Source organism: Semicossyphus pulcher, unplaced genomic scaffold, assembly GCF_022749685.1.
Source record: "Semicossyphus pulcher isolate SPU_LCO1_2020_fin unplaced genomic scaffold, fSemPul1.0.p SCAF_8, whole genome shotgun sequence".
NCBI lineage: Eukaryota > Metazoa > Chordata > Actinopteri > Labriformes > Labridae > Semicossyphus > Semicossyphus pulcher.
In genome coordinates, this window is record NW_027211759.1 from 15,158,561 (window position 1) to 15,172,735 (window position 14,175).

The window sequence follows — 14,175 nt, forward strand, 5'->3', positions numbered from 1 at the left end:
CAGTTCCACTTCAAATGTTAAAATCTGGGCCTAAATGTTTCTTTTAGTTGTTTCCTCAGCTGTTTTGGTTGTAGGTTTGAGAGGCCTTGAGAAGTAGAATAAATTATACGTCTGAAGCGGCCTTGAAAAAGAAACTCTTCTTGGAGCTGTGGTGTCTTCGGAGCGCCACCACAGCCTCAAAAATATAAAAAGAGTTAGTTTCTGCTTCTCTTATTGCACATATAACGTCGTGAATAACAGAAAATGTAGCTGCATTAAGTCTCTGAGCTCAGTCTTACTGTGTGACTGCCCAGTGGGATGCACATTAGAGTGCCTCAGTAATGTGCGGACAGGAGGAGAAATTTGCGACTACTTTAATCAAAGAGAGCGTATTGGGCCCTGGGCTATTTTTACTGTGCCAATATGTTGAAGGAAAACATCATAATGGAACTTCCTGTATTTTCATTCCCAGCATGCCACAGCAAATCCAGAGTGCCATCATAAACCTCCCCTGAGCCCATTATGCTGGTTGAGATAATTAAGATCAAATTGCGAATCGAGATTCAAACCAGCGCCGTGCTGTGAGAGGGAAGAGGACAAGTCACCCTGAAATGTGACTGAAAACACAGTAAAGTCCTCTCTATAGACACATTATGACATCATTCTTTACTCATGTGCATAGTGAGAATAAGAACATGACACCCTACGCTGGCAGATAAGTGTTTTTCAGTGCCAATCACAATTACACAAGTCTGTTGGAGCACAGGCCGGCCTGGGATTATAAAAACATTTCTATTACTGCGCCTGTCAATCAAAGTCTAAAACAATCACCAAAACTATACCTTAAAATTGTACACACCATGTTGTATTGGCCATATTTAAATACTGATTAAAGAAAGACTAAGTGCATTTCCTGATCTGCCAGGCGTAGCAACAATAATCTATAGAACAGAGCAAAGCCGCGGCAGGACGAGGTATTTTTGGGGACATATCTAATAGCATTGGACCTTGGACTCTTGGCACAGAGCCTCGGATCCATATTACAGACCAAGGCAGGTGCATGAAAGAGAAGGAGCTCCTAAAAATATCCTTGAGGATCTTTGGGAAGACACTTGGTGTGTCCTCAGCCACTGCTGTTTGTGCGCTTTGGCTCTCCATTTGCTCAGTGCACTTATATGTACAGAATAACAGAACATTAGTGCATAGATCATGTTGTACTTTAATCAGATTTAAAGCTGCTGATTAATGTTTTGAATATAAACCTAAATCGTCTTCAGCACTAGTTTGTAAAGCAGTTAACATTTCTCAGATTCCAAGTCAATCAGCAGCTCAGCTGCTCTAATTAAAGAATAAAACCACCCTGCCGGCTGCTGCCAGACTCTGTGCCACAGCCACATCACACATCAACAGTTTACAGGGAGGATATCTGATATATTATCAGGTAAACACTTCCCTGTTGGAGCCCCCAGACTGTGAACAATGCCTCTAGGGCTCGCTTAGCTCACCAAAAGCATCTCTACTCGGACGGCACTCTTAATCTGAGCTACTACAACTTCTCCCAGAGGCATACACAATCATTTATACCCACCAGAACACACTCAGAGAGCGAGAGGGACAGCAGGGGCTGCAAGCTGACAATAGCTGGCTCGGGGTGTCATTGCAGCTGTCTGTGGTTCGACTCCCAGCCTGTCACAGGGGCAGAATGAGACATAAGAACACTCACTGTGAAATTAGAAAATATCTCTGAAAAAGCAAACGTTCAGCAAAGCAAAGATTCAATAACACTGGAAAATCAAATCAATGATCAAACGCTCTGTGAGGACATTTAATGATTAAATGCTCATCTGAATTATCCCAGTGCATTAAATGGCTTCTGTTACATTACCATTAAGACGCCTTCTCGTGGGAGCAGCCTGCTTGTCCATCACAGCCCATATACAGGCGTATCAAAAGTCAAATGTCTGGGAGCAACGAATCACCGAGCAGATCCTTAAAAAACGCCCGGGCACCCGCACACGCCTCCCACCAAAAAAGTATTGGATGTCCAAAGGAATCCGGTCTCCCCCCTCTTGAAAGTACATATTTGACAGGGCACAGGAAGGCAGAGCCTGCACTCCAGCTTAGCGTTCAGTAAGGCACAGACGCCCTAAGCCCCTCTCCTCTCCTCGGTTTTCATTTGGACGTTTTGTCGGTGCAGCCGAACAGAAAGAAGCAGCCATGGATGCCATCAAGAAGAAGATGCAGATGCTCAAGCTCGACAAGGAGAATGCCTTGGACAGAGCTGAGCAGGCCGAGTCAGACAAGAAAGCAGCTGAGGACAGAAGCAAACAGGTCGGCTGAGTTTTTTTGTTTTTCTTTGTGGAAATCTCAAAGATAGAAAAGGCAGGAGGACCAGTATCAGATTAAAGCTGGATCGCCTCCTGAATGCGGATTAATTACTTTTATGGATAAACCCAAAATAAGGATTCAATGATCCTCTTTGATTGTTTGGATGTTAGAAATCCTCCTCTCAGATATTTTGGCATTTGGTGATGTAAATGTAATTGTTGTTGTTAATAAGAAAATGTAGATACGACAGTAATTTAATTGAATAATTGCATGTTTATTTCATATGTTTAACTTTATACTGTCTTTTGCATGCATGTATAGTTAGAGGACGATATAAGAGAGTTGGAAAAGAAATTGCGTCTTTCTGAGGACGAAAGAGATAAAGTGTTTGAGGAGTTCCAAACTGCTGAAGAAAAGCTGCTGACGGCTGAGGAGTCCGCCACCAAGGTATCTGACCCTGACGTGCATGAGCCTCCCTAACTTTTTCTCCTTTTTCTCTCTTCCCCCTGTCCTGTCCTGTCCTCTCCCCTGTCCCGTGTGTCTGTCTTTCTGTACGCGCTCTTGCGCCTTTGCGCGCTCACGCACCCTCCGTCTCCTCACCCACGCTGATCACCTCTGAAACCTTCTGCGCACTGAAACTCACCTCAGCTTGAGGACGATTTGGTAGCTCTGCAGAAGAAGCTGAAGGGAACTGAGGATGAGTTGGACAAGTACTCCGAGGCTCTTAAAGATGCCCAGGAGAAACTTGAGCTGGCTGAGAAGAAAGCCACAGATGTAAGTAAGGAAGGGATCCACAAAGGCACCACTCCTGCACCACGCTGCCTCACACGTTTCATTCTCTGATCACTGTGTGTGAGACACGACACTTTAATTATGGTTGAACTGTCGCTTTAGTTTGTAAAGGATCACTTGCACAATCACTTACACGTCTGCCCAAAGAAAGTCACATTAGTTGTTGAACTGAAACACTTATTTATTTTAAATTTAATACATCTATTCATCCTAACTTATGACATTAATACAATACATTGTGTAAAACTCAGATGCTTTTGGGCCTTTATTTTGCTCAGTCTTTTAGGTCTTAGTCTGAGTAAGTCTTTTTCAGAGTGAAAAGTGAAGTAGACTAATGTGCAGTGTTCCTTGGAGCGCAGAGCGCGAGCGCCTGGATAAATATAGCCCACTGCTTTATATGGTCAAGATAGAGCTCACATCTGCGGGCTGCGCTCTCTGCTTACCGCAGGGAAAAACACTGTTTCCCATCAAACAGTCCCAGGCAGGGAACTCATTAGGAAAGTAAACACATTTAGCCTATCTTCAGGCTAATTAAATTATCATTTCAAATAATTTGTAGCTCACAGTGTTTTTGAAAACATAAATACATGTCTGGAAAACTATGTAAAAATTTTGTTTTTAGGTATTTAAAGGTTAAGACCTGCTTAAGAATTTTTTTTTATTATTCCTAATAAACTTTTTTTTTTCATGACAAACAATCCGGTTCATGACCCAGTCAGGGTCAGGTTGAAGTTAGGACACTTTGTTCTTAGGAGCCAATCAGACGAATCCAATTGTAGAGTTGCATATGATTTGCCTCCGAGAAAACTAGTTGTAATAATCCTTTAATTGGATTCCCCCGGGGGAGTTAGGCCATATTGCGTCTCCCTGAGTGTTAGCTTATCACACTTGATGCTGTATTTTATTCACTATCCGCTGTATAGTGCGGGGATAGATTCAACACTAACTAGGCTATTTCATGTTTGAGGGCCTTGTTTTTTCCTTTCATATTCTTGGAGGTATTTGTACGTTTGACTTGTCTAAAACGAAGCCTGTAATTACTGTAGTCAGTGACGGTCTTTTGAATGGCCTGCAGTCTCAAAGCATTTTACCTACAGTTGTAATACTCACAATTGGCCAGCAGAGGGCGCTGTGGCTCTTTTAGTTTTCTACAACAGTGCTCATTAGAGTGAGCAATTCACTGACTGGGTGCGTTCGTAATATTAAATTTGAACATTGTTATTTTTCATTGATTATATTTATCGTTATATGATATTATGTATCAGAGCAGCAGATTAAATCAGAGTAACGCTTTACAAAAACACGCAAAAACCTTAATTTTTAGCTCTATTTTGAAATCAGCGGCACTTCCTGAACAAACGACATGGCATTGCAGAGTGCGTCTCCGGAGAGCTCGCGCGCCGTCCTGCCTGTCTTCACGCAGCTCTCAGCACGTCACCTCGCTGCTTGAAAATTTCTCGGAAATCTTTCAGCAGCTATTTGTAGTGGGGTTTTTTTATTTGAAATAGTTACCTTGTATTAAAGAATGGCCGGAGCTACATCCCTGGAGGCAGTCAAACGAAAGATAAAATCGTTGCAAGAGCAGGCAGACGGTGCTGAAGACAGAGCCGAGAGATTACAGAAGGAGTTGCTGGCGGACAGGAAAACCAGGGAACAAGTAAGCATGTTTACCGCGCGTGCACACAAACAGGAGCTGCTAATTCAATGCAAAATTGGGGCTACATGTCGTCCCGTTTCTCTTTGTGTGTGCTACGTTCACGAACAGAGAGAGCTTGAAATGATACACATTGAAATAGCAGGAATCCTCTTCATTCACTGCAGTGCTACAAAGCTGAGCTATACATGGCTCCATGCTGTGCACCCACTAAATAGTCTTACTGAGGTTTTGAGAGCCTGCTGCTAGCTAAGAGCTTATAATAATTGGTAACGTTAGGCCGCTGGTGCCCAAGTCAAAAGAGCAGCACAACCGTGGCTCATTGTGTTGCCTCATCTCCCTACTTTGTTACACTTGCATCTTATGTGATGCTTATTGCTGTTACGGAAATATTAAGCCTGCTTTTCAGGAAGTTCCGTTTTTTTTCTTGGCATGCATACCGGGTAAAACATTTGATTTAACTATTTTCAGCAACCAGGAAGTTACATGTAAACTGTGGCAACATTTAAGGTGCCACTCCGCACTGTGAGCTTTTGCTCTTTGACTTGCCCATATATGGACAACAGGTTTCAGTGTGAACATAGCGGCGGTTATCTAGACGGGAAATAAATCTTTGTGCAGAGGCTTAAAGCAGTCAGAGTGTATCTCAGGCTCAGTCTGACAGTTTGTAATTAAAACTAATCAACTGTGAGGTGATTTAAATGGAGTTGAAAGGATTGCCTCAGTTTAAAGGTTATTAGTAACTTCCTCGTCATGCTTCACAACCTCAGATGCACTTTGGTCCAAGACTGCGCACTTTCTTTCACATGACCTGCAGGAGAGTCGGTCAGACCTCTGGCTGTACTTGTTGCCTGTTTTTGCTGAGCATTTTCAGGACAATGCAAATCTCACTAGGAAGCAGAAGTAGCCACAGGTTTGAATAATCAGAGAAAAGGTTTTCTCTTTCGATCAGCCTATATCGCATAGAAAATGTTCTCCAAAGATACCAGATAATTTAACCTGGAGGACCAATGTGATCAGTTAAGCTTCACATACATGTTTCCTACACTCCTTAACTATCCAGGGGGCTCCTCTGTGGTTGTACATGTACCTTGTAAACATTAATTTGCAGTAAATAGTCTCAGGGCCTTTGACTTGGGCCTTGTTAATGTTCTCTCAGGGGCCCGGTAATGAAGCAGGGTATTCAACCTTCTGTCAACCTGGGACATTGTTATAATGATACATAGTCAATGAGGAGCACAGGAAAGCCTCCTGGAAACACTTTTGATTACACTCACCCCCCTGGCACAAAACAATGCCAGAGGGCAACACTAATACCCTTTAATCCACCACCTACTGTACAATCTTTGGGCAGACGTGTATGTGTGCACTTGTGTGATTTCCAGGTTGTATGTTAAAGATGCCGTGCTCCACTCTCTCCTGACTTGCTCCTCTTCTCTTCCCAGGCTGAGGGAGATGTCGCTTCTCTTAACAGACGTATCCAGCTGGTTGAGGAGGAGTTGGATCGTGCTCAGGAGCGTCTGGCAACTGCCCTGACCAAGCTGGAGGAGGCTGAGAAGGCTGCTGATGAGAGCGAGAGGTGGGTTCTTATGGGCAGCACAGACTCAGACTCTCTGATCTCTGCCATGTCGCTCTCTCGCTGCAGAGAGCAGGTGGCCTAGTTGTGTTTCAGTCCCTTTGTATGGGGTACAAGCAGAGTCTTTATGCTGCAGAGCTGGATGTCAGATAGTCTAGTCTTCTGTTAATTCTGCCTCACTAATGTTAAAAAACACAAGTGATTCACCTCAGAATGATACATTAAAGATTTCCGTGCCAACACTACCATGCACCTAACGTGTTTCCTCACGCAGACTGCAGTCTTTGTTAGCACTCAGCTCCTGATTCCTAACACCCTTTGACTGTTTGTTCCCTCTCACAGAGGCATGAAGGTCATTGAGAACAGGGCCATGAAGGACGAGGAGAAGATGGAGCTGCAGGAGATCCAGCTCAAGGAGGCCAAGCACATCGCTGAGGAGGCTGATCGCAAATATGAGGAGGCGAGTGTTTCAGCCTCAAAACAACTCTGCAACAACAAACATGCAGATGCTCATTTAGTGAAATCAGTTATTCTATGACAGACCTGTTATCATTTTTTATAATAGGTGGACTTCAACAATATTTTCAGTTAATTTTTTTTTTTATAACTTTACGTTTAAAGCATCAATTAGGAAGTATTTTTCCTCTTCCTATTATTCCCAAACTTTTACATTTTCAGTCCATCAATGAGCGTTCACATTGTTCGGCATTGTATAAGGAAACACATTTCTCTTTAGCAAATTACAGACAGTAAAAAAAAGATATCGAAATCACTTTCTAACTAACTAAAATAGAGTTGTAAGCTGCTAAAAAGTGAAAGCAATTATTAGTGTTTTTGTGGACTTTTTGTGGAAGTTCAGTTTATGTTACTTCATACTTCTACTTCACTACATTTTAAATATTTAAAATATTTATTATATCTTACATATGAACATCTTGTTAAACATTATACTTTGTTTTACAGTAAATTCAATTAAAGCTAAAACACAAAGTTGATTAATCGACTGACAGAAAAGTTATCAAGCAATAATGGAATACTTTAACTTTTGTTACTTTAAGTACATTTTCTTGATTGTACTTACAAACCTTTATTTAAGTAACATTTTCACTGCAGGATTTTTACTTCTAACTGATCTTATTTACAGAGATGCAGTGTTACCTTTACTCAAACAAGGGTTCTATTACAACCACATATTATTTTAATATAAAATAATTGAAGTAATTCATTATGTCAAACACTGTTCATTAATAAAAAATATAAATGTCCTTTTAGCTGCATACAACACTCCCACATGACACTGTGTAAACTGTGTAACAAACTGTAGTGGAATCATGACATTGTGGTACTAACCTTAAACCACATCCTGCTTGTGTCACAGTCAAATTTGTGCTGCGTTGTAACACTTAGTTGTGCTGCACCCAAAGGTCGCCCGTAAGCTGGTCATCATTGAGGGTGATCTTGAGCGTACAGAGGAGCGCGCTGAGCTGTCTGAAGGGTAAGAAGTTTCACCTTTACATGCACATAATGTGTACTTACAGTTGCATGTTGACTAGCCTTTAAACAATTGAAGCTTTGAGCTCTAACACAATGAGTATTGGACTTGTCTCCATTTGAACAGTGTGCCCTGTGTTCTTATTGTATGTGCTGATTATTTGCATGCTCTCCATGGTTTGAATGGTCTTGGCTTGCGCGTGTGCGCCACACCCACTAACAGACGAGTACGAAGAGTGGAGGATGAGCTAAGGGTTTTGGAGCAAAGCATGAAATCACTAAACTCCTCAGTCATACAGGTACTGCAAACTAAAACTAACTGTTTACCTTTGATGAGTGGCTCTCCCCACTTTGATTCATGCTGCAGAGCGAAGCCTCTGCTCTGCTTGCTGTGCTTGTTCTTCTTTTTGTTGCTCTTTTGTTCTGAGTACTTTAGGCTCTTTCACACCTCTAACACGGCAGAAACTGTGCAAGAATAACACATTTTAGAGAAGCATGATATTAAGATATGGAAATCTGACACAGCAAATTACTGACTTCACAGTAACCCACTACTCTTTGTGTGATTACAACACTCACACTGCTATTCTCACATTCCTGCTCTGTTAAGGCACTTTTAAGGTACTTGGGGTTCCCTCCTTGTTTTAATCCCTGTAGTTCTTATTTATTTTGTTTCCTCTCCCCCTCTTTCTTACTTTTCCTTCTTCCTGTTTTGTGTCCACCTCTGGTTCCGTCCATCCTTCCCCTTCCTCTCCTTTGCGACTTTACCCTCCCTCGTCTAAAACACCAGCAAATGCTCTGAGCTTGAGGAAGAGTTGAAAACTGTGACCAACAACCTGAAGTCACTGGAGGCCCAGGCTGAGAAGGTAAGGGCCAACTTCTGGCAGAGTGCATGCTGTCAAACCCCTCAGGTCCCCGTTATAGAAGGGGAGCAGAAGAGCCTGTGGGACCAAATCTCTACACATTAAATAATACTTCTTATCTGTATACATGTAATAGCATGTGTGGTACTTGGACATTCAGAGTCTCCATGTCCTGGTGTTTGACACTTGTCATTGTTTTTGTCCCACAGTACTCACAGAAGGAGGATAAGTACGAGGAGGAGATCAAGGTCCTCACCGACAAGCTGAAGGAGGTAAAGTTTCACAAGGCCGTATCTGGAGTTAAAGGATAAATGATCCGTGTCACAGGTGCTGCGACTAACTCATAAATCTGTCTCTGTGGCACAGGCTGAGACTCGTGCTGAGTTCGCTGAGAGATCAGTAGCCAAGCTTGAGAAGACCATTGATGACTTGGAAGGTATGATTTTTCAGCCCCTTAGCCCAGAGTGGTTATCTGAGCCTGGTTAATCTGTCAGTGACGCTGCTTGGAAAAGTACTCAGTGCTATTTTTAGCACTTTCTTAGCTTTGCTCTTAAACTTTATTTCCTTTTCCTTCTTAATCTCATCATTATTCTCTCTTAGACAGCATTACACTTTACGATTCTTTCCCTTTTAATTGATGCTTATCAGAGATGTCAGTGTTTACTTAGAGTTCAAGCAGGACAAATGAGTGCTGATAGCCATGATGCAGTGAACCCACAATCCGTTTCTTCATGACTTTTCTGAGTTCTCCCCCACTTTTGTTGAACTTTCACTCCATCATTTTTCTGGTGTAACTCTTGTTTTCCTCTTTCCCCCTGTCTTCAATTTTCCTCTCACCACCTCCTGTCTTTGTCAATGATCTGGATCCTTCACCCTTCACCTCCTCGCCATGTGCTCCTTCACCTTTGCTCCCTTTCGCTGCAACCTCCCTCCCTCCCCCCCCACCACCTCACAACCCTGGCCCACCAATAGATGAGTTGTATGCCCAGAAACTGAAGTACAAGGCCATCAGCGAGGAGCTGGACCACGCCCTCAACGACATGACTTCCATGTAATTTTCTACTGTGCTGTGCCTGCATGTGCTGCTGTCACTTTCTCTCCCCCTGCACCTCCCTTGTCTGTCTTCTACTTCCTCATACCTAGCATCCGTTTTTGTTTTTGTCCCGACACTTAAAATAGACTTTTGTCTTCAAACAGACATAGTATTCCGTGTCGGCATCGTTGCTCTTTGATGATATTGTAAACAGATCTTGTTATGGAATGTTATGCATGACCTTTTTTAGTCGTTGCAGTTTTATAGCTCTTTGATTCAGAAGTTTTTGTACGTTTTTTTTAGGATATTTGACGCCTTAAGCAACGCATGCAAGTTGCCTATTGAAATGTTTTGAGGCTGTGTCAGGAGAGCCTTTAAATTAATCTGATTCTCTCACTGTAACTTGAGGTTATTTGTGTTTCCACGTTCCTTTCCACTAACATGGTCTACTTCTGTTCAGAAGAAAGGCCCCCCTGTGTGTTTGTGACACCCCCCCCGTTCAGTCATCATAGAAGTTGGAGGTTGTCTGTCAGAGTGTAGCATCCCTTCTTAGTGTTGTCCTTTACAGTTGTCTGTGTTGTTCTTGCGTTTTGAGCAGAACGGTCTCGATGTATTCAGATAGAGGAGCTTGTCCGTCCTCCAGTTTGTGTTTGTCGACCTCACAATGCATCTCCATTGTGCATTGTAGGTTTGTGGTTGTTGTGCCGTGACCCGTGTAGTTGAAGCGTTTGCGCTGCACATCTCAATATTTCCGTAGGACCCGCACCGGCCCCCTTGTTCACTTCACTTCTTCTCTCCCACACAGATAAATTTTTTACACCTCATCAAAGACGTCTCCTGCCGGCTGAGCGGCATCTGTCCGCTCTCTCCAGCCTTCTCTCCATTTTCCCTTCCCTCTCTGTCATCGCTTTCCTCCCCCCTCATGTTCTCATCCTCACGTCAACGTTAAATGCATCCCATCTCTTGTACAGAATCCTAGAATCTTTCTGCATTGTGTAAAAAATAAACACCCTTCCTTCTATGTAAGCTGTATCTCTTTACTCTGTCCTTTTTTGTTCTCTTTTTAATTTCTATTTATTTCTAAGTGGCTCGAATAAAACCAGGAAGCCTTGATTTTCAGTTATGTTTTTCTTTTTGTTTCTTCATCTCCACAGACCTTAAGTTGAGCTTAACCCTGATGTCCTTGGTGTAGTTTTATGGATTTCAGTGAATGTTAATTTATTTTCTTCAAATATTGTTCTGTAAGGCTGAGATATTAGGTATCACACCGTAGTGCTTTAAGCGCTGACTCTTAGAACTACTGCAGGTACTTGACTGGAAGCTGAGCCAAGCTGTCTTCTCTCTTAGCGTTTGAAACTGATGCATGCATGCACCTTTCAACATTTAGTACTGTGACTGGAAGAGCTGACATGTTGGATTTGAGAATTGGAGGGAATTAGTGTTGGATTGTAATCAGGAGGATTGAGATGAAGTAGAGTAAGGTGTGCAACGGTGGAACACAGGACAGAAAGTAAGACTTGTTGAGCCTCATCTGGTTGCTGGAAAAATTGGATGAAACTGCTATCAGTGATGACACATGGCCTTTGTATGATACACAGTATCCTGTCATGATATTTGAATAAATGTACAATCACACATTCTGAGTGTTTTTATTAAAGTCGTTCCCATGTATATTCAGACACAGACAAGATGACAGGAAGGGAGATATTTTCTGATGTTGTGAGTGGGACTGCAGGACCGTAGTGGAGCCACATCCTTAAAAATGTCAGACCAAAGTTAGGCTACAAACAGTTTGTGATATTTATGATAAGACGCAGAATGCTTTGATAAAAAAGGCAGATATATTTTCTCTATTTTCTTTCCACTTAAAATATTTAATTTGAAGGGTTAGGCTCACTGCCATTCTCCTTTTAACCCTCTTCCATCTGTTCGTCCTCTGCTTTAACTCTACACACTGTCCCGTCTTGATTTACTTGTTGCAGAAGAAAATATAATAAGAAACCCTGAACCCGCTCTCCTTTAAAGAAATACAAAAAAACACAGTTGGGTCAAAGGCAAATTAGAGGCCAGATGTCCGTGTGTTTTATCAAAAAGGTTTCCAGTGATGTATTCTAGAGAAGGTAGGTGTCAACAGCCTTTGCACTCTCTCTCTTTCCTGTTTTCCTCTGACTTCATGTCCTCTCTCTGTTTTCCATCTCGCTTTCTGACTGCAAAGATCGCCTCTTCCAGCAACTTCAGACGCACCGTCTTCTCTCTAATGAGCTCCGCGTGGCTTTAAATGAGGACTAAACTGTGTGAATGTCTTATGTGTGTCTTACAGTCTCGTATTAAATGTGTATACGACAATCAGATCAAGTATAAGATCAAAACTCTAGCATTTGCATTTTCCACATACGATGCCTGCACTGCCTGAAATGTGTGTTGCTGTTTGTGTAACAATATAGTCAAATCAGGGATTATTTAAATATATAATTTTCTAGTAACCTCGTACAATAATCACTTTTAATGGATTGTTGTGTTTATGTGTCATAATAAGGACTTTGTTTGACTTTGTTTGCATGTTATTTGCATAACTTAATGTTGTTAACTCGATGTGTTTCTCTTGTTTCTGTCAGTGAAATGTGGGTCGTTTTTAAAAGCACTACCATTTTATAACCGACCTGAATTATGTAGCAAGCTCGATTATTAATGCAAGCTAACTTACTGACTCACTTGTGTGTTCGCTTGTGTGAGATTAAAACTTCTTCATTTTAATGTTCTAACAGAGAAACTGTCACATGCTAAAGAAGAGAACCTCGATATGCACCAGATGCTGGACCAGACTCTAATGGAACTGAATAATTTGTGAAGGCGCGGTCTGACCCCCCACACACTGTGGTTTTGGCTTTTTGTACTTGCACCTTGCTTACCAAAAACCCCTTTTCTATTACCTTGTCCATGGTGGGGATCAAACAGCCAGATGCTATTTCTTTTGCACCGTCCTGCCTTCAGCGGATCTCGACCACGGAGCAGAACTAAGGGGAAGTAACGCGTAACCATTCCCTTTGATTGACCATTTCCCTAAACTGAGAAACAACATGTTTCTGTCTCAAAATGTTGTCTGCTTTTTGCAATCCTTGAGTTAGGTTTTTTTTTTCTGGTGAGTCATCTGGTGAAGTAACATGTCAGGCCATTGGTTACAAAGATTTTTTTTACATCTGCATTGAAGCTGATCGGGTACGTTCATTCCACATTGATTATGCAAAAACCAAAGGACAAAATGGAGACATTTTGCACTTAATTAAACCTCAGCATTGTTCACATTTTGCTTTCTGTAAGACAAACTATGTTTAAAAAAAGAGAAGTGGACGTATACATTGGCTTTTCCAGTCACTATGTATACTGGTGCTACTGTTTTGTTAGGCAATGGCCGAAAATGCATTACAGTATGTTTTTAGTTTTCTTCAAACCATGGTTCCAAAAGTTTTCATCTTGTCTATTTAGTATGATTTCAGTCATCTGGTTGTGCAATGTTTCAGCATTGTATCAATGTAGATGTTTCAAATGTTTATCATATCTGAAATGTACAAATTATGAATATAAATAAAAGCACGTTTTGAAAGTTTTCTAACTTTGTTTGTGGTTCATGCACAGCCTTTTTGTCCTAAACGGATGTGACCCAAACTGGAGATCTTCATACATTTCTGAGTGCAGAATTAAGGAAAACAAAACATATTTATTAGACTTCATCAGCCCCCACAAAGAAAACATTGTCATGTGTCAAACCCTTATAATAATTTTAAAGTCTTATAAATAATAAATAAACATAGCAGCATTATCATTGAGAAAAATATTTTAAAAAGAGGTGGCATTAATGTATGGGATTTTCCACTACATTTAAATTTAAGATGTCATGATGTGCCTGTATCTAACTTAAAGTGTATTATTGAATAGGCTCCAAAAAAAACTGTTCTTGAAATGTGTTGACGGCAGGTAAGAGGTTAATCGTCCTCCGTGATATCCCACTCTGTTTCACTTATGAGGTGATAAGAGGGTGTGTGCATGTGTGTTATGTTGTCCTTTAAACAAAGCTTGCATGTTAATGGTGGTTAAGACATGAGTTGCATCCTGGAAGTAGGTCAATGACATGTCCATAAATTTGACACAAACATGTTAATAGAAAAAAAAAAATCTGTTTATTTAATTTCAGGCCTACAATAACATCAAATATATATTTTTTAAAACACTTTCAAAGCAGAATTCTTAAGTCATCAGAAGCCCCCTCCGTGCCCCAAACTGAACATTAACTGTGATTCAACAATTTAGATAAAAGTTAATTTACTTAAAGTTTGTTGAATTGTGATGATTTTCAGCAAAAACGATCATTTCAAGTGGGTTCTATATCTATAGTATTATCTTATAATTCGTCGCAGTCCTGTAAAGGGCCCCTGTTTTAAAACACAGATTTATTTTTATTTTT

At 41.2% G+C, this 14,175-nt stretch overlaps 1 protein-coding gene across 21 annotated transcripts; it reads left to right on the forward strand.

Moving 5' to 3' along the window:
• Positions 1-2,067: 2,067 nt before the first annotated feature.
• On the forward strand, positions 2,068-13,320 carry tpm1 (tropomyosin 1 (alpha)). 21 transcript variants are annotated; one of them, XM_069686087.1, is made up of 10 exons: positions 2,068-2,310; positions 2,629-2,754; positions 2,956-3,081; positions 6,199-6,332; positions 6,672-6,789; positions 7,754-7,824; positions 8,044-8,119; positions 8,893-8,955; positions 9,050-9,119; positions 9,656-10,737. In XM_069686087.1, exons 1-10 carry the CDS (start codon positions 2,197-2,199, stop codon positions 9,736-9,738), a joined length of 981 nt encoding a protein of 326 aa, XP_069542188.1. In that variant the 5' UTR covers positions 2,068-2,196; the 3' UTR covers positions 9,739-10,737. The 21 variants fall into 21 exon arrangements, with proteins under 21 accessions (XP_069542188.1, XP_069542191.1, XP_069542192.1 ...); XM_069686079.1 differs by lacking the exon at positions 2,956-3,081 and having other exon boundaries at positions 2,069-2,310; positions 9,656-9,734; positions 10,522-10,737; XM_069686088.1 differs by lacking the exon at positions 8,044-8,119 and adding an exon at positions 8,611-8,686 and having other exon boundaries at positions 2,070-2,310.
• Positions 13,321-14,175: the final 855 nt, after the last annotated feature.